General features: G+C 42.7%; 1 protein-coding gene across 3 annotated transcripts in view; it reads right to left on the reverse strand.

Moving 5' to 3' along the window:
- Positions 1-1254: 1254 nt before the first annotated feature.
- Positions 1255-20942, reverse strand: part of RAD18 (RAD18 E3 ubiquitin protein ligase) — a 618600-nt gene continuing 598912 nt past the window's right edge. For all 3 annotated transcript variants that reach the window (XM_068252779.1, XM_068252778.1, XM_068252780.1), the window contains one exon: positions 1255-1978. In XM_068252779.1, the coding sequence (XP_068108880.1) occupies positions 1879-1978 (100 nt within the window). In that variant the 3' untranslated portion in view covers positions 1255-1878. The remainder of the gene's footprint in view (positions 1979-20942) is intronic.

Raw genomic sequence — 20942 nt, forward strand, 5'->3', positions numbered from 1 at the left:
GGCAGTAATGTTACAAAATGTGGAAAACTTCAAGGGGGGCGAATACTTTTGCAACCCACTGTATATCAAAAATTGAAAATCTAACCTACACAATTCAATTTTCATCAAAATGCATAAAAAACAAAAAAAAATCACCCAGTCCTGAACGAGTGATATAGAAAAAAAATTGGAAGTTTGATCAGATTTCTCGAACCAATAGAAAATAAAGCTTTCCATTTTACTGAACAACTTTTTATCAGTGGATAGACCATTTTACCGTATCCTCATTTCTGATCCCAGAGACCCAAGTGGAATTGAAAAAAACTCCCCATAGAGGATGTGGAGCCCCTCGCCTCCGACAACCATCATTACAACAGTTGCCCCATTGGGGAATATAACCCCAACTGCTGCCGCATACGTTAAAAATTACATCTATTAATCTATTACATCTATTAATTTGTATTTTCATTGGTTTATACCGTTAAAGTTTTTCATGGGATTTTAATACAGCTAATAGGGTTTAATTAAAAGTCTTTGAATTAACGATATTCATTATACTGCAAAAGTTTGATAGACGGATTATATTGTTTAATAGGTTCTTGGTGTGTAAAACGTTACATTATGATTAGCAGTTTGCGCTCTTTCTTAGGTGTTGGATAATGTTTTACACGGTGATAATGTATACAAGATATATTTCATGAAATAATGTACGCCAGTTCAGAAAACTTATTACACCGTTTAATACGTAATGTCGATTTAAAAACTGTCATAATTTTTATTTATAAATGATATTTCGGTGGTTAATGATGTAAATCAGAATGATGAATTTTAAATGATATTTAATGGCTTATTACTGGAAGTTTCTACATACGTAAACAAAAGATTTGTAAAATGTATGTTGTAAACATAAATCTAAATTTGATATATAAATGAGAACTGCTAATTTAATATATATTAACGAAAATGATCGCCGAATAATGTGGAAACCTTTAATTATCTACAATGTAATAATAAAATTATATTTTACGCGGGCGCCCTTTTTTCCCGGTGGGCGCCCGTCAAACGATAATTATTATGGCAGTCTATGGCGGCGCCCTTTTTGTCCACTTGCCTCTGGCGCCCGAATTTACGGTTACCAATGCTGCCAGCCATCACTGGTACAAGAAGTGACAGAAAAAAAAAAATATCCTCAACTGGACAGAAACAGCAATAAAACCAGACAAAGGTTCTGTTTCTTTTCTGCCCTATCCAAATATAAGAAAGAGAAGGAAAACATTTTGCCTTGACATCCAATTTATTGAGCTTAATGCTGTATATTATTAAACAGCTCCTTTGAGTAAGAAGAATTTAAAAGATAAATACACTTTATTAAAAGATAACTTTGCATTCCAGAATCAGGAAGACAGCGTTCCCCCCAAAATAAAAATGCTTTATTTACCTCCTTAGATAGTCTGCTATGAAGTGCCTGGCTGTTAAGGGTATCATGCCTCCTCCAGACCTACATGTGCAAACACTAGAGGTGGGTGCCCATTCTTACATGAGGTAGGTGTGGTCATGCAATGTGACTTGGCCTGACATAGGCTTCGTCTGCCTATTGTCATTTCCTGTTGAGTGGCGGTTTCTGGAATGCCCAGTTACCATTTTTGCAAAAGTAAACTTCACCTTTAACTCTCTATTGCATCACATTCTCTAATAAGACTAAAAACTAACTTTGCACCTCAATTACAGAAAGGAGAGCAGGAAAAAATGTCCAATAAAAAGGTAGCAGTCTCTCACAGCACCATTTTTTAGGCATAACATGGAGTCCGATAATGGTTACAGGTGATGACCGGTGTCCATTGCTCTGAGATGCAGCGAGAGTAGCAGCTGTGTGCGGCCTCCTCCGTTTATTCCCGCTCTTCACTTTCGTTGGCGTTTTGGTCGAGGTGTTCTTTGGCGTTTAATTACGATCTTCGCTGGGGAGGTTTTCCGTTTCTTGGCTTTGGCCTTAGGATGATCACTGTAGACAAAGATTGAAATGAATAGATTTTTTAATTGTTTTCTGAAAAAAAAATTATATTATGATATAAGTTATGTATCCCAAACATGGGGAGAACATCCAATCTCCATGCAGATAGTGTCCTGGGAAAAAATTTGAACCAGGGCTCCATTGCTGAAAGGCAAACTTGCTATGCCACCATACCACCCCAGACAACTTCCTATTCTTTTACTTAAAGGATACCTCAACTGACATGATGAGATAGACATGTGTATGTACAGTGCCTAGCACACAAATAACTATGCTGTGTTCCTTTTTTTCTTTCTCTGTCTGAAAGAGTTAAATATCAGGTATGTAAGTGGCTGACTCAGTCCTGACTCAGACAGGAAGTGACTACAGTGTGACCCTCCCTGATAAGATATTCAGACTATAAAACACTTTCCTAGCAGAAAATGGCTTCTGAGAGCAAGAAAGAGATAAAAAGAGGAATTTCTTATCAGTGAGGGTCACACTGTAGTCACTTCCTGTCTGAGTCAGCCACTTACATACCTGATATTTAACTCTTTCAGACAGAGAAAGAAAAAAAAGGAACACAGCACAGTTATTTGTGTGCTAGGCACTGTACATACACATGTCTATCTCATTATTTCACATTTCAGTTCGGGTATCCTTTAAAGTGGTCTGAAACTCAGCATCTCCTCTTTGTTCTAAAAGATAATTAACAGCATAAAATCTACTACCACAAAAAATGTGTAGCAGAACAGCATTCAAACAATTAAACACAGCACTTTGTTTTTCAGTGAAAGCTCCTTGCTTTAGTGGAAAGCTTCTGGCCACACCAAAAAAGGTAATAACAATATATCTTACATTCCGTTGTTAGATTAGTATCCAGCCAGCAGCCTGCTGACACTGAACTGCTCACATTGTAGAACCAGAGAGAGCTGAGAAGTGATCACTGGATACAATATAATATATACATACAGCAGTTATGCATTAAAATGCAATGGCAGCTTTCAGAGAAGATAAACTGTGACAAACTGTACATTGGGAATTTGTAATTTGTAGACAGACAATATTACTTGTGCACAAAAGCAAATATGGTAACTGTATGGGTATTTTTTATTGAATGTTTTGTCAGAGTTGTTTCCCATTTTAATATATCATTCAGTATTAATCAAATGTGTAATAAAATGTAGTATCTGCATTGGAGGTCCAAACAATTTAACTTGATTCCAGGAAGACACTTTTTATGCCTCTCCATATCCATCCTCTCCATCTGAAATATTTGGTCTAGTATTTCTTTCAATGGTGCGACCATCAAATTTACAGAAACTTGAGCTAATGCATCCCATGTTTAAAAGCATTGTGCTCAAGTTTAGTTATACTTTTCTGGTTCTTCTCATCTATACTGTCCAGACTATGGTGCGGGCAAAGTGATGACTGAGTGGACACTTATTTATTTTCACTTTTCCTCCATAAGGCCTGATAATTGAGTTTTGAAGCATTCCCAGAACACGCGTTGTGTTAGTGTTGGGACTGGCTGGGCACATTTAGGGTAATCTGTTCCCACAGTATTCTCCTTATGTTTACAAGTCCCTTTCCCCCCCCTTATGTTTACAAGTCCCCATACACATGGCGTACAAATGTCTGTACAGACACATGTTGAGCGACGGTTCGTGCGACAGTTTGTTCGTGTGGACACGGCAAGCGACAAAGACTGTCAGCAGACAGCGATTCAACTGGTGAATCTCTTGTGACTTTTGTCTCACGAACTGTCGCTTAGTCTGTTGGTGTCCTGTCGTGTGTACGAAAGTCTTCTACAGACAGCAGAGTCGCTACCATAGTACTACTACTATACGTAGTCTGTGGCAGACAGCTTTCGCCGTCTCTTCACTCTTTCTGTTGTCACATGTGTACAACTGTCGCTGCCATAAATATGCTGTTGTCTCTTGACAGCTTGTCGCTGCCTCACAACTGCAGACAAATGTATGCCGTGTGTATGGGCCTTTACTCTCCAAATCTCATTTATCCCAATCTTCTGGCCTTTCATACGACCTGCACTCTGTTAGGCTCTCCATAAAGTCTTCTGGGCAGGAGGCCCACCAACTTAAAGGGAACGTTTCACTTACCTGGGGCTTCTACCAGCCCCATGCAGCCATCCTGTGCCCTCGTAGTCACTCACTGCTTCTCCAGTCCCCCTCCGCCAGCTAGTTTTGTTTTTGGCGTCCTCAGGGTCGACGGGTCGCATTGCGTAAATTTTTTACGCGTTGCACCACTAACGCATAAAAACACATATGTGTTAATGTTCCTGCACCAGCAGGAATGCGTAAAAATGTACACAATGCGGCCCGCCGACCACCGAGGTCGGCAAAAACAAAACTAGCTGGCGGAGGGGGACCGGAGCAGCAGTGAGTGACTACGAGGGCACAGGATGGCTGCATGGGGCTGGTAGAAGCCCCAGGTAAGTGAAACTTTTTTTTTTGCCGGACGTTACCTTTAATCTATGGTTATGTCCGACCGAAGCCTCTCAACTGAATGCTGCTGAACTCATGCAATTCCTGCTAGATTTGGTACTGCAGACACAGGTGTATATTATTGCACTTGATTGGCTGACAAGCTGATTGTTGACCATATAAAATGGTGGATTGCCGGCTAGGAGTTAGCATTTCTTGTGTGTTTTGACTTGGTCAGTTTCTATGTTCTGAGTGAGTGGACTTTATGATTCCTACAAATGTTCATACAGCCAAGGTATAGATTTGTTTTACTTCCTGAACCTGCAAGAATACAGTCTAATTTCTGTTCATTTGCCACTTTACATTCCACCTGAACCAAACTGAAATGCCTTTTAATTGAATACAGTACAGGAAGTGTCGTTTAAGAAACACTGTTTGCACAGAAAGATATCAGAAATGCTGAGACTGCCATTTTCATCCAAAGGATGGGCTGCCTGATTCCTTTCCCAAATCTTATAGATTTCCTGCATGTAATGCCTGGTACACACCATGCAATTTCCCACGAGATAGACTAGTTGAATGGATTATTTCCATCAGGTCCAATCTAATTCCCAATCATTTTTCTGATCGATTTTGTACAGAAGAGATCGGAAAATCGATCAGAAGAAGAATAGGAAATCAGAGTGAACCTGTCGGAAATAACTGATAGGACCCGTCTATCTGACGGGAAATTGCATAGTGTGTACCAGGCACAGAAGGAAAGCATGGATGATGTCCTAGAAGAATAATAGGGCACAAATATCTAGACAGATTGAAGATTTTGTTAAATACGGTATATATGGGCAGATGAGCAAGTCTAGTGTGCAATACTCTAGGTCACATGAATGCTGCTAAACAAACAGTAACCGGCATTCTGCAGTCACGTGACAACCGGTGCAGGGAGATTAACCTGACAGATGTAAGTTACGTTAAACAGAAGCAATGCATTGCGTGGCAGAGAAAAGAAAATGGCTGTTACTTTCTGGATGACCCTTCTATTATGCATAATTTGTCTCTGCTATAGGCCTTCATACATTTTCTATTAATTTGTACTTGCATAAGTATTTACCCCGAGAACAGCATTAGCCTATAAACAGAATAATATTATTTTTCTGTGTTTTGTTTTTTTTAAATCATTATCTAATAGCCAGCCCTTTAAATGCCGAGTAAGTTGCTAATCTTTGTAGAAATATGTGGGAAACACTCTCTAGCCAACCCTTAGGACTGTAGCAATATAAGTTCCATAGCAATCTGGGCGTGGCCTCAGATAATCATAGATTTAATTTCTTCCTAACTATGCTTGTATAAAATATTTTTTGATACTAAGGGTACATCATGCGAATTGTGGAATAATACAAGTTTTACCAGCATAGTAATGCTCTGCAATGATTCCACAATCGGCAGGTACCTTCACATCGTTGCATTGGCTCCACGGTGTGTTTAGTTACTTTGTAGCAATGTGCACAGAGTTGTGAGCTACAGAACCCCGCACACGTTTTGCCCATGTTATAAATGACTCACTATGAGGTACAGTGGGCTGTAATATGCGATTCGCTGTGTGGGTCGAACATTACAAAATCTGTTTTGATGTTCTGCTTGGGCATTGCAATAGATTTAGTGCAAAGCATGTGTATTCTCAAGTATGAATGACTCCAGAATGGTGGACAACCTGATAATGACCATCCAAGGGATGGAGGTACCTCCAAGAATCAACCAGATCTGGAAATATCATAAATTACTCATTTATGGCTTAAAGTGAACCAGAGTCGAAGTTTGGGTACAAAATCACATCTGGATAGGGTACTGGTTAAGGGCTCTGCCTCTGACACTCTCGGCTCTTCCTGTTCAGTAAGCCAGCATCTATTCAGTAGGAGACCTTGGCCAAGACTCCCTAACACTGCTACTGCTTATAGAACGCGTCCTAGTGGCTGCAACTCTGGTGCTTTGAGTCCTCCAGGAGAAAAGCACAATATAAATGTTATTTGTCTTCTCCACTTACCTAAGAAGAGGCAAGCCTCTGGATCCTAATGAAGCTTCCCTCACTGTCCTCTGGTCCCTCGTCGCAGAGTGCAGACCATCCACAGATTATTACCAATAAGAATCAGTGATCTGGTCAGGCCCACACTCCTCTTCAAGCACCAGTCTGGCAGTACTGTGCCTGTGAGTGACTCCATGCTATTGTGCAGACCAGTAGAGAAGTATAGCCCCAATCAGCTGGGGGGTCCGTGAGTGGCAACAGGACTGGAGTACAGGAAGCTTCATTATGATCCTGAGGCTTTCCTAAGTGTGTTTCTGAACATGAGCTTATGCTCGGGTTCTCTTTAATTCATAGGGAGTCATTTATCCTCCTGGTGCGTTCAAAGTGCATTGAAATCACCTGTACAGCAGCCTCTACTGCTGAACACTGGGAGTCTGTGCGGAAATGTTGTCCCAAACAGCCTTTATAGGGTTAACAGCGACATTGGAGCTTGATGCTGTCAGCTCTGGGGCAATGCACACAACCAGTGTGGTTTCAAATCACCATACAGGGAAAGATACAGGCACTGCTGAGGTCAGAGGCGGAGGAATTATTAGCTGTTAGCTGAGGACAGGGTTCCAGTTGCAGACAGCCAGCGTAGGAGCTGAAGCATGAGTTTAGGCTGGATTCTTGCTGAACAGTAAAAACGGAGGACAAGGCGGAGAGGTTACCAGAACAGACAGAAACAACATAGACCTCATTCCACAAAGATATCATCAGCCTGATACTTACATGCCGCGTGGTGGTGGAGCCAGCCAAGTCCTCTGTGTCTGTGCCAATGCAGCAATAAAACCACATTACGTACTCATACTGGCTGGAGGGCATGATACTAATTATGGGATTAAAGGATTACTCCAGGTTGAAGCCTGAGGAAATGGGCTAACAGCTTCAAAAGATCAATTAGCTAACACAAACCATTTGTGTTAGCCAATTGATCTTTTGAAGCCGTTAGCCTATGAGTTCTTCGATATCACATACTTGAAGAAAAAAAAATATTATATATATATATATATATATATATATATTTTTTTTTTAAAGAGGAACTCCAGTGAAACTGTGATAAAAAAAAAAGCTTAATTTTTACAATAATTATGTATAAATGATTTAATCAGCGTTTGCCCATTGTAAAATCTTTCCTCTCCCTGATTTACATTCTGGCATTTATCACATGGTGACATTTTTCCTGCTGGCAGGTGATGTCATTGGAAGTAGCTGCTGCTTGCATTTTTGGCAGTTGAGCTGTAAGCAGTTATTTCCCACAATGCAATGAAGTTCACCGACAGGAAACTGCTAGCACCATGGTACTCACAGTTACCTGTGGGAGGGGTTTCACTACAACAGAGCCCCCTGATGATCTGTTTTTGAAAAGGAATAGATTTCTCATGGGAAAGGAGGTATCAGCTACTGATTGGGATGAAGGTTTTTTGGTTGAGAACTCCTTTAAGACTGATCCATTTTCAGATAAAGTGCACAGATCTGAGCCAGCGAGGAGGACTCACTCACAATTATTATTATTTAGTATTTATATGTAGTAGTTTTTAGTATTTATAAATTTCACTGATGCCCTTTGCTCCACTGGGAGTAAAAGAAATAGACGTATTAATATAGTGCCGGCATCTTCCGCAGCGCATTTACAAATCTGGTCGTGTTACTAACTGTCCCTCGTAGGGCCAGTTTTTTCTATGGGGAAGCCAATTAACTTATCTGTATGTTTTTAGGAGGTGGTGCCTGGAGGAAACCCACGCAGACACGGGGAGAACATACAAACCCTGAGCAGATAGTGTTCTGGCTGGGATTTGAGCCAGCTCTGCAAGGTGAGAGAGGTATCCACTATGCCACCATGCTGCACAATTAGTCAACAAAACAAATTGTATTATAATTTGCAAGTGCTACCTGTTGCTTTTCACAAAAAAAAGGAGAGGATTTCTTTTTCTTTCTCTACATGACAGGATGGGGCTGTTGGAATTATTGGAGAAGCCTGAACTGCTATCACTAGATATGACTACAGGAAGTACAGACATGAAATGTGTAGCCTTTTTGGACTCCATCACTTTTACCATCACCTCTCGCTTTCTTAAACTCTGTATAGGAAAAATGCTGAACTTGCTTCTTGTTTGATGTAACAATTCGCGCTTATAGCACAAAAGTAACTTAGGGGTAACATTTTATTTGGCACGTGCAATGGAGACCCCACTTTAAAGAACTGTCTCCTGTCTTTTCCAGCAACAAAAACAGCTCACTTCCTACTCCTTACTGACACGACAAATGCAAAAGCCCTCTCTCAGATAAGACTACTGCAACGAAACAATTGTATTTGTAGCTGCAGTTTGTACATGTTATCAGTTGCCTCCAGCGTCTAAATTTCCCTTTATAGCTGCAATTAATGTTGGCACCTACGAGGCGCCCAAACATCTTTGTTCCCCGATATTTTACAGTGGCGTGGATATCGCCGGGTTTGCGGCCGGGGGCAATTAGGGTTAAGCATGGTTGTGGGGTTGATTAGGGTTAGGCATCAGTGGAGGAAGTTGGTTAGGGTTGAGCATTGATGGAGGTCAGTTAGGGTTAGACATCAGTGGTGGTGGGGAGAGTGTGTGTGTGTGTGTGTGTGTGTGTGTGGGGGGGGGGGGGGGGGGGGTTAGTTAGCGTTAGGCATTGGTAGAAGGTAGGCTTGTGTGAGAATACAGTAGGTTTAGTGTTAGTAAAATATTGTCCGAATTACCACTACACAATATTACAATATCGTTTATACTTCCAAATTTGTGTGCGGGGGGAAAAACGCATGGTCAATTGCAATTTTTGGCATCAAGTATGTGAATCCTTATTGCCAAGCATTGCACAGCTAGAGGGATTTTGATGTGTACTGGATATGAGCCCTTAAAGAGAGACCGTGACCAAGAATTGAATTTCATCCTAATCAGTAGCTGATACCCCTTTACATGAGAAATCTTTATCTTTTCACAAACGGATCATCAGGGGGCGCTGTATGGCTGATATTGTGGTGAAAACTCCTCCCACAGGACCATGGTCCTGGCAGTTTCCTTGCTGTGAACCTCATTGCATTGTGGGAAATAGCTGCTTACAACTGTTTCCAACTGCCAAAAAATGCAAGCAGCAGCTTCTTGCAGTGACATCACCTGCTATCAGTAAAAATGTCACCATATGATAAATGTCAGAATGTAAATCAGGGAGAGAAAAGCTTTTACAATGGGCAAACACTGACTAAGTCATTTATACATAATTATTGTAAAAATGAAGCACTTTTTTATTACATTATTTTCACTGGAGTTCCTTTTTAAGAAATCCCAGGTGTTCCCGAGGAAAGAAAAGTAACATCATGTTGCTAAATCACAGTCTAGCTTCCTCTGTCTCCCAAACTCCAGAAACAAGCACCCTTACCAACCAATGTACATTATTATGTATGGTTATGAGCATGAGCTCCTACAGTTACTTGGCTGAGTTTCTAAAAAAAACTTGTGGTTTCCTCTTGTCTTTCTGAAAAAAACCTTGGTCTGCTCGCATGACAATTTCGACAATGCTAGTCAGCGTTTATAGCAACATGTGACTAACAGAAAGTCAAAAAACCACCTCTGCTGATCAGATTTCAGATTAATATTGTCAGTTTGTAAAGGTACCGTCTCTCCAAAACATCCTCCCAGCCAGCTGGAAGCATCATTATTACTTGTTTATACAGATTTCTAATTACTTAAGTCACAGTGAGCTGCCCCAACAGCAAGCATAGCCTGCAGGAGAAAAAGAGTGTGTGGACTGCAACAGGGCAGACAATTTACTCCATATGCTGCCAGACACAATCATTACACAAGGTTGTATAGCATGGCACAGACACTTGTAATCTAATTTAACCACCAGTCCTGTGCTGAGATGATTGTTTTGACGGAAGACTCCCAGGAGTGGAGGAGCCAGCAGGTTCTGCCTTGAGCACCTCTTAATGATAAAAATCTTTCCTCTTTGGCGTAGTCGGCAGGGCCGCAACATCTCCTGGATGGCTGAGCTTGGTGATATTTTCCATCGTTAACTCCTTTCTCCCTGCCGCTGGGTGTGAAATGTAGAAAACAGTGCCAGAGTTGTGGTGAGAAGGAAGCATCCAGTCCCAGAGAGGCAAAACACATTGTTCTGGTACTAATTCCAGCAGTGAACCCCCATATAAAGAAATCTTCTAAACTTCCACTCAGATCCCACAGACAACGCACACGGATTTTATTAGCCAGACAGAGACAGCCAAATGGTTTGGCGCTCAATGCCAAAGAGCAGCAGTACCAATAGAGCTTTCAGACCGCATTTTCCATTGCAGCATCATCCCAATACGACTCAGGCATTTGTGGACAGAGCTCCATTATGTGGACAATTCATGTGAATTCTTATTGAAAAATGTGGTTTTCAGAGAGAAATCCCTTTGCCAAGGTAACCTTCTTAATATTCAAATAGACAGAAGTCACTGAATTATGTCATTTTTTCAGGCTTCACTTGCATTTCAGTTTTCTGCAGTAATTCTGCGACAAATTCAGAAGAACGCAATATATTTTTTACACAGATCATTTTATTTTGTAATTTTCTTTTTCCCTAATAGATTTTGCACCTTGTGCTCTACTGCCTGTTAAAAAAAACAGCAAAAAATAGATTTTCCCTGAGAGTTTTCCCTTTTTGCATTCACTTTGTCTTTCCCCTGTAAACTATGTGACCAGGCCCTTGGTCAGAATCTATCACAACGTTCTGGACCTGGTGCAAGTGCCCCTACTCCATGGGTAAGGTGTACTTTCTGTACAGCCTTGCAGCCTTATTGCTCGTTTTCCTTTTTAATTCTTATTTTTCTTGCATCACTCAGAAAGCACACATCAGATCACTGTATATACACCAACGAATGTTCCAGCACAACTATGAGACATAGGTGTGTGCTTAGTCACAGAGTAGCAGTATTATGGAACAAGGAATATGACTATATATAGCACCACACCATGAATATAGAAAGGTATAACAATTTATTGAAATATATAGTATAGCACCATAAAGAAAGATAAAAACATTTAAAAACCAAGAAAGCACCTCATTGCACTGGTAATTATAATGATAAATAGCTATAATAGCAAGGATTATATATGTTACGGCCAGAACCCGAAGTTTGGCCAGAACTAGAAGTGGCCGGCCACTTCGGGTTCTGGCCGGCCAATGCGCGAACTGGCCGCTGCGCTGCGGCCAATGTGAGAAATGCAACAATTCCTGTAAGGTTAATGTGATGTTGTGGCCGCAGCGCAGCGGGCAAAATGTATCACACATCTTTACTTTATTCAATGGCATTAAGCCGCCCGGCTTTTTCCTCTGCCTCTCTCTCCTCCTCCCCCCGCCTTTCTCCTCCCCCCCCCCCCGCCTCTCTCTCTCCTTCTCTTATGGGCAGCCGGGCGGGGACACGCGTGTCCCTCCGGAGTCGTTCGTCGCGGCAGGGGAATCCTGCCGTTCTTGCAGAGCGGGTGCTGGCAGAAGCAATGTCTGCAGCCTCCCCGCTCTGCTCTCCTGCCGCGAGGAACGACTCTCCTGGACACGCGTGTCCCCGCCCGGCTGCCCATAAGAGAAGGGGAGAGAGGCGGGGGGGGGGGGGGGAGGAGAGAGAGGCAGAGGAAAAAGCCGGGCGGCTTAATGCCATTGAATAAAGTAAAGATGTGTGATACATTTTGCCCGCTGCGCTGCGGCCACAACATCACATTAACCTTACAGGAATTGTTTCATTTCTCACATTGGCCGCAGCGCAGCGGCCAGTTCGCGCATTGGCCGGCCAGAACCCGAAGTGGCCGGCCACTTCTAGTTCTGGCCAAACTTCGGGTTCTGGCCGTAACATATATATCACCTGGGTAGCTCAGATTGAGAGCTGCCGCAGGGATTTGAACCCGGGTTCAGTTAGCCTCATAATAAAGTGCATGAACGAGTGAACAACCATATAGAACATAACACACAATAATAATGACAGTGTAAACCTGTGAAGAAAAAAGTGCATATAGTGCTAGCAATAATGGACGATCAGCCCAGTGGTAACCAATGGTGGCTGAATGGTGTGACAGGATGCTGGGACCCTGACAGTAAAGTGGTGGTAGAAAGAGGAAGAGGCTTACGTGACCCAAGTAGGTGTGACCGAGGTGCCCAGGAATGAGGAGAAGATCCCCGGTAGACTGCTCTACCGGTATCGCGGCAGTCACGCCGCTTTGTCAAGAGTGGGGGATCCAGTGTCTAGAAATCACTGGACCCCTCTGAGAAACTGGGCCCCTCCAGCCCATCGCTTTCTGCACAGGTAAACTGAAAACCAATGGTATTCAGTTGGTTAGTGCACACTTGAATGTGTTTTCCCCATGCAGATAAAAAGACAGCAGTGAAGCACTGCACACATTTTCTCTATCAATTACGTTATTTACTGTGATAAAAGGTGCATGTTTTCACACATACAGACACACATGGTGTGCAGACAATGCATAAAGAAAACAGACAGACGAGTGTGCCCCCAGCCTCAGCTTATTACACTACTCCATCCATCTCTAATGGAGCCGAACTGGCTCTGCAGACTTCACTACAGTACAGAGCAGTCTTGGGGAGGGGAGAGAGAGGTTGGGGGCTGGGCGCTGTACACAAGACCCGGCTGAACACTGAATAGGGACTGTCTACAAATCTTTGTATGATTCGTTATCAGTGGCTGAGCAGATTCAGTCATTAGAACAACTGTGCAGAGAGCAGAAAGTTTTTTTTGTCTCTGTGCCCTTAGTTGACAGTGTTTCAGGACAGGGAAAAAAAACTGCTCTCCCCATGGGCCCCCTGTAGCTTCTGGGCCCCCCTGCGGCTGCATCCCTCGCAGGGTCTACTGTTACACCCCTGGTATACAGGGTCTTCTAAAAAAAATAAATAGCATATTGTGATAAAGTTCATTATTTTCTGTAATGTACTGATAAACATTAGACTTTCATATATTTTAGATTCAAATACACACAACTGAAGTAGTTCAAGCCTTTTATTGTTTTAATATTGATGATTTTGGCATACAGCTCATGAAAACCCAAATTTACTATCTCAAAAAATTAGCATATTTCATCCGACCAATAAAAGAAAAGTTTTTAAAACAAGAAAAAGTCAACCTTCAAATAATTATATTCAGTTATGCACTCAATACTTGGTTGGGAATCCTTTTGCAGAAATGACTGCTTCAATGCTGCGTAGCATGGAGGCAATCAGCCTGTGGCACTGCTCAGGTGTTATGGAGGCCCAGGATGCTTCGATAGCGGCCTTAAAGAGAACCCGAGGTGGGAATTACTTTTACTATTGGGGCACAGAGGCTGGTTGTGCGCACTAAGACCAGCCTCTGTTGCCCCATCGTGTGCCTCCATGTCCCCCCTGCTCGCCGCTATACCCCCCGCATTGCTGGCGACACGCAGCGTGTCGCCAGCTCAATGTTTACCTTGCGCTGTCAGTCAGCGCTGCTCCCCTGCCTCCTCCGCATCGGCGCACCCGCCCGTGTCCCTTCCCTCCCGCTGATAGAAGGGAAGTGACGCGGCGGGTGGCGCCGATGCGGAGGAGGCGGGGGAGCGGCGCTGACTGACAGCGCAAGGTAAACATTGAGCTGGCGACACAGCCAGCAATGCGGGGGGTATAGCGGCGAGCAGGGGGGACATGGAGGCACACGATGGGGCAACAGAGGCTGGTCTTAGTGCGCACAACCAGCCTCTGTGCCCCAATAGTAAAAGTAATTCCCACCTCGGGTTCTCTTTAAGCTCATCCAGAGTGTTGGGTCTTGCGTCTCTCAACGTTCTCGTCACAATATCCCACAGATTCTCTATGGGGTTCAGGTCAGGAGAGTTGGCAGGCCAATTGAGCACAGTAATACCATAGTCAGCAAACCATTTACCAGTGGTTTTGGCACTGTGAGCAGGTGCCAGGCCGTGCTGAAAAATGAAATCTTCATCTCCATAAAGCTTTTCAGCAGATGGAATTATAAACCCATTTTTGAAACAGAAACAGCGGCAGAAGCGCCTGACCTGGGCTACAGAGAAGCAGCACTGGACTGTTGCTCAGTGGTCCAAAGTACTTTTTTCGGATGAAAGCAACTTTTACATGTCATTTAGAAATCAAGGTGCCAGAGTCTGGAGGAAGACTGGGGAAAGGGAAATGCCAAAATGCCTGAAGTCCAGTGTCAAGTACCCACAGTCAGTGATGGTCTGGGGTGCCATGTCAGCTGCTGGTGTTGGTCCACTGTGTTTTATCAAGGGCAGGGTCAATGCAGCTAGCTATCAGGAGATTTTGGAGCACTTCATGCTTCCATCTTCATTTTTCAGCACGACCTGGCACCTGCTCACAGTGCCAAAACCACTGGTAAATGGTTTACTGACCATGGTATTACTGTGCTCAATTGGCCTACCAACTCTCCTGACCTGAACCCCATAGAGAATCTGTGGGATATTGTGAAGAGAAAGTTGAGAGACGCAAGACCCAACACTCTGGATGAGCTTAAGGCCGCTATCGAAGCATCCTGGGCCTCCATAACACCTGAGCAGTGCCACAGGCTGATTGCCTCCATGCTAAGCCGCATTGAAACAGTCATTTTTGCAAAAGGATTCCCGACCAAGTATTGAGTGCATAACTGAACATAATTATTTGAAGGTTGACTTTTTTTGTTTTAAAAACACTTTTCTTTTATTGGTCGGATGAAATATGCTAATTTTTTGAGATCGGAAATTTGGGTTTTCATGAACTGTATGCCAAAATCATCAATATTAAAACAATAAAAGGCTTGAACTACTTCAGTTGTGTGTATTTGAATCTAAAATATATGAAAGTCTAATGTTTATCAGTACATTACAGAAAATAATGAACTTTATCACAATATGCTATTTGAGAAGATCCTGTATGTAGTATATTGAAAAAGAGGTTTTTAGAAATGGTGATTTCATTTTGCAAACAGCCCACTAAATAATATGCTTTTCTGATGAACTGTGTTTTGCATGGAGTTTTTGTAAAAAAAACACAAAAAAGGCACACCAGTCTAGTGAAAATACCAGGAATAGTATTTATTTTGTAAAATCTATCAGGGATATGTTTATTTTGTGCCAAAGTGTTAATCTCTGGTTTCCTTTAAAAGTGAAAGACCAGAGAAGGCGGTAGTGTTTTTGGAACAGGTTTATATATAGTTTCTTCTTTGCAGTATGGCGTTTTAACTTTTTGGGTTCATTGATGAACTGTGTTCACAGACAGCAGTTTTTGAAAGTGTTATTGAGCCCATGCATTGATTTTTCAAAACAGAATCAGGTCTGGCTTTTATGCAGTGCCATCAGAGAGCTTGATAATTACTGCTATCCAATATTGCCCGCATGCCCTACATGCAAAGATTCCTCTAGACTCTCATGTTTTTTAAATGATGCCTGGCCGAAAATAACATTACCCGTTACCGAAGATGCAAAAGGCTGAAGACGGCGGCGTGGGAGTGATCATGCCGGAGGAAGCCCCAGGTATGTATACATTTTTTGTATTTTGTTGTGTCTGGTACACTTTAAATTATGTGCTTTTTTTAAGAATGGTGTGCCTCTCCCCATTTTTTACTTTCTTAGAAACTCCGCCTCTCTGGGATGCTCTCTCTCTTTATATCCAGTGTTACTGACCTGTCCTCAATTAAACCTAATTTTTTTATGAGGTGTTCCACCCGGTATTTTTTTTTTGTTTGTTTAGCAATAAAACATATTTCAGTATTTTTACTGCACTGTCTCAATTTTTTTAATGTGTTGCTGGCATCAAATTAAAGATAAGCAGATATTTTTTCAGAAAACAACATTTCTCAGTCTTAACATGAAAAGTAAAATGTTTTTCTATTTTCAATACAAGGTTTAAAAGATCAAATCATCGCGTTCTTTTTTTTATTTGCATTTTACGCCGCTCACCAGCTTCTGTGAGAACAGCTGTGCGCGGTAACAGACGTTGTCCATTTCGCTGAAGGATGTAACGGGTGTACTTCAAAGTGAAAATTCTTACTTTGAAATAAGATTTAATATTTCTGGTTTCACCTTCAAACTGCACTAGACGGTTGCTTAAAAGCAGTGAATCCAAACACCACCCAGACATGCAGGTACCTGTATGTGGTATCCACACGGTCATTTTTTTATTTGATTCCTCCAGGAGAAAAGCGCGATATAAATGTTATTTGTCTTGTCTATTGTTGTAGCGTATGTATTGGTCAACCATTTCAATCCTTTGTAAAAGATTTGTGGATTTGAATACCGTCGTTATTTACAACAATTCGAATCTGCCGAATGCCGACGCTGCGTTATCGTGCATCCACTGCTTCCCGCGTCCTCCTCTCCTCCCCCCGCATAGATACTCTCTCTTTTTCCTCACTGTTCCCCTAGTGATTGGGGGGGGGGGAGGGGAGGTTGCGGAGGACCTGTACCTAGCTATCTATATGAAGGGGGCAACTATACTTGGCTAGCTGTACTGGGAGCACCTTTACCTTGCTACCTATACTGGAGGCATCTTTACCTAGTTACCTATACTGGGGGCATCTTTACCTAGTTACCTATACTGGGGGCACCTTTACCTAGTTATCTATATGGGGCAACTATACTTGGCTAGCTATACTGGGGGCACCCTTACCTAGCTATCTATACGGGGTAACTATGGGGGCACCCTTACCTAGCTATCTATACGGGGTAACTATATCTGGCTAGCTACACTGGGGGTACCTTTACCACCTAGGGGGGGGGGGGGGGCAACTATAACTGGCTACCTTTGCCTGACTACCTATACTGGGGGCACCTATGCCTGGCTACCTATACTGGGGCAAATATACCAGGTTACCTATACTGGGGGAACCTATGCCCTGCGGCACCTATACCAGAGGCTACCTATACTAGGGGCACCTCTGCCTGGCTACCTATACTGGGGGCAAATATACCTGGTTACCTACACTGGGGGCACTTATGCCTGGCTACCTGTATTGGGAGCACCTATGCCTGGCTACCTATACTAGGGCAACTATACCTGGCTATCTATGACTGGCTACCTATATTGGGGGCACCTATACCTGGCTACCTACACTGGGAGCACCTATGCCTGGCTACCTATGGTGGTGGCAACTATACCTGGATACCCATGGTTGGCTACCTTATAATGGGGACACCTTTAACTAGCTACCTATACGGGGGGCAACTATACCTGGCTACCTTTGCCTGACTACCTATACTGGGGGCACCTATGCCTGACTACCTATACTGGGGCCACCTATATCAGAAGTACCTATACTGGGGGCACCAACACCTGATTCCCTATACTGGGGGCACCTATACTAGAAGCTACCTATACTGGGGCACCTATGGCTAGCTACCTATACTGGGGGCAACTATACCTGGCTATCCATGTCTGGCTATCTATACTGGGGGCACCTCTGCCTGGCTACCTATACTGTGGGCAACAATACCACAGATCACACAATTCTTATGTACAGGATTCGTGATATTCAAAATATTCAAGAACCTTTCTAGATTCAGATTCGGAGAAAGGCCTGTTGCACAACGTGCAGTTTTTGAACCGATCCGCAAACCGCTTCCGTCTTGGAAAATGCTTGGCTAATGTATTTCAATGTGATGGTGCACACCGGCGGTTTGCGGTTTTTAGCACACCGCAAACGTGGGTCCTGCAGCACTTTGGCGGTTTGCAGAAGCGTTTCTGACTCAATGTAAAGTATAGAAAAAGCTCAAACCGCTCTGGAAAACGCGAGATCAGAGCGGTTTTCCAGGCGTTTTTGTTACAGAAGCTGTTCAGTAACAGCTTTTACTGTAACAATATTTGTAATCTGCTACACAAAAACGCTCCCAAAAACGCCAGGCATGTTTAGAAAACGTCTCTAAACATGCCTAGAATCGCTCTGAAATCTGCTCCAAAAAAGTCTAGCGTTTTGCGGATCTGCTAGCGGATTTGGTGTGCAATGGGCCTAACTGTGTATTTGTCCCACCTCTAATATGTGTTCTTCATCATTGTGACCACGTAAAGTGATTTTGCACTGAAGCTGATCCTGGACAACAATAGAATCTTTATTTGAGAAGCGTGGATGAAGTGAGGCTGTCAGGCTTTGGCCACACACAGGACCTCATCATAGCCGTACTTCTTCCACGCCTCTCTAATAAGGAAGATTTTATTGCTATCCAGGAATGGCTTGAATGTAAAATGACTTTCTGTGGATTTGGCTTAGAGCTGGGCCAGCGCTGGCAGCCTGGAGCCCTGTCAGGGTACAGCGGTTTGTGCCTCACGTCTTTGTACTCTATAAATGAAAATAAACGTCTTTCAAACACTCCCATGTGTTTTTAATTAACTTACTCCGGTTTCTACGTATTTGATTGTATTCTTTTTTTATCTCAAGACTGTAATTGACAAGGAAAACTGTAATTTTAAAGGAAAACTAACCATGAAAAATGTTTAGATTTACAATACTTACATATAAAAAGTAAGATAATTATGCAGTATGAATTACCCTTCTCCTATGGTGCTGTCACTTAAAGTAGGTAATAAAAAGCTGACAGATTTTGGACTAGTCCAAAATTCTTACCATTACCATCTTAGGCATTCTTACATTACCTTTATCCTTTACAAAAGCACTCCCCGGAAAGGATCTATATAAATACTGTTAGCACACTTCCCTACTCGGCTGCACACTGTTCTGGCAGTTGGACTGAGCAAATGCAGTTCAGTTAGTGGTTTTGTAAATAAACAAACCCCTGAAAATCTCCCATGAGATGGACTAGTCCAAAACCTGACAGATCTGTTAGAGTGTCACTACCTACTTTAAGTGACAGCAAAATAGGAAAAAGGCAATATATACTGTAGTTCATTTTAGTCTGGGAGAAATATACATTTATATGTGTGCATTTCAAATGTTACACTTTTTCATTATAGTGGTCTTTTAACCCATTAACACCTTATATGGAGTTTTCTAGTTTGAGATAAGTGCGCTGCTTTTGACCTCAGTCGGCAGATTCGTTGTGCTGTAAATTCTTGGAATGCTTTGATCTCTCTCTCTAGCAGAAAATAGAGAACCTGAAAGCAGGTCTGTTATAGTCTCACACTGCCCCCTAATGACAAGTGGCCATAAATGCGCTCTACAGCAGTACTAATTAAAAGCAAAAATGTAACAAAGAAGAAATTAAATAAAAAATGTGCTTAGATTGGCCTGGAGCACTTGCAAGCCTCTAAATAAAGTGGCTTCTAAAGCGTTAAATACCCCAACAGCTTGACACATGTAACCCCTGGAGTAGACATATCTCTGATGAGATCCTAGGCTGTAGATGAGGACTGTAGGAGAACCGATGACAAGAGGAGCTTATGTTTCTGTTTCCATTCTGTGCTATGTCAAAAAATCCTCACCCACCTGTGTAGGCAGATCTGTCAGAGTGTGTCCCAAAATAAAGCAGCCTGCTCTGCCAGCATAAGGCGCACAACATAAACGACAAAGAGCTATAGAACAGTCAGACAGCACAAACCCAACACCAACGCTCCCAATTGCCAAACTTTTCTGAGGTGATTTATTAAACCTGTTCATTAGTGGGAAGTGAAATAGCGGAATGTGATTTGCATTTCGCCCTCCGCACTGTCTGAGCGGCAGAGTGGCGTCTTGCTGCGCTCCGTAATAGAAAGCTATTGAAAATCTCAGCAGGGGACTGTTTAACGGTACAGGAAGCCTGAAGTGTGAAGATAAATTGCTTCCCTGCAAACCAGAATATTCATTCCCAAACTTGCACTTGCCAAGGTAATGTAAATCAATGTGTGTATTACAGATCGCTATGGAGACACAAATGTTTCAGGGGTCACGTTCTTGCAATTACCATCGTAAGGATACCTGTCATTATGAAGCCCATCCCTCTATCATTACTCAATGACCCATTCTCCCTTTCCGTTGTGTTGTCTTACTATTAAAACTCAGTGAGGCATCATGGGACTGAACACTGAATACTACCCATATATTATATTGTTTCAAATTTTTGTCCTTCAAAATAAACAGCGGGAAATAGGCTCTCAGTTTGTAATAAAAAGGAGGCGGCATAGATCAGCGATGACACGGGATTCATCCAAAAATGATTGCAATGAGTGCAATTTTTGAATTAACCTCCTTAGCGGTTATCACAAGTCAGGCTCGGGGTGGAAAAAACAAGCCAGGAGCGGTGACCCCAAAAGTGACTCGTGGTAGGCGTCGGCAGGACTGTGCAGATAATAGCAGGCATTTTACTCATCTCCTAGGGTATCCAGACGCCAGCAGCCATTCTCCTTCCTGTCCTCCGAGTCTCTGCATTCCTAGGGTGAGATCGCCGCTTGTCGTCATGACGACAGAGGGCGATCTCACAACAGGGTTACAGCGCCACCCAAAGGTAGGTAGGTAGGTAGGTGAGTAAGTGCTGGGCTGCTGTAGATCTCTTTGCAGTGTGATTACCCCCCTCCCGGTTTTAGGGGTCTAAAAGCC

This window comes from Hyperolius riggenbachi, chromosome 9 (genome assembly GCF_040937935.1).
Source record: "Hyperolius riggenbachi isolate aHypRig1 chromosome 9, aHypRig1.pri, whole genome shotgun sequence".
NCBI classification, from domain to species: domain Eukaryota; kingdom Metazoa; phylum Chordata; class Amphibia; order Anura; family Hyperoliidae; genus Hyperolius; species Hyperolius riggenbachi.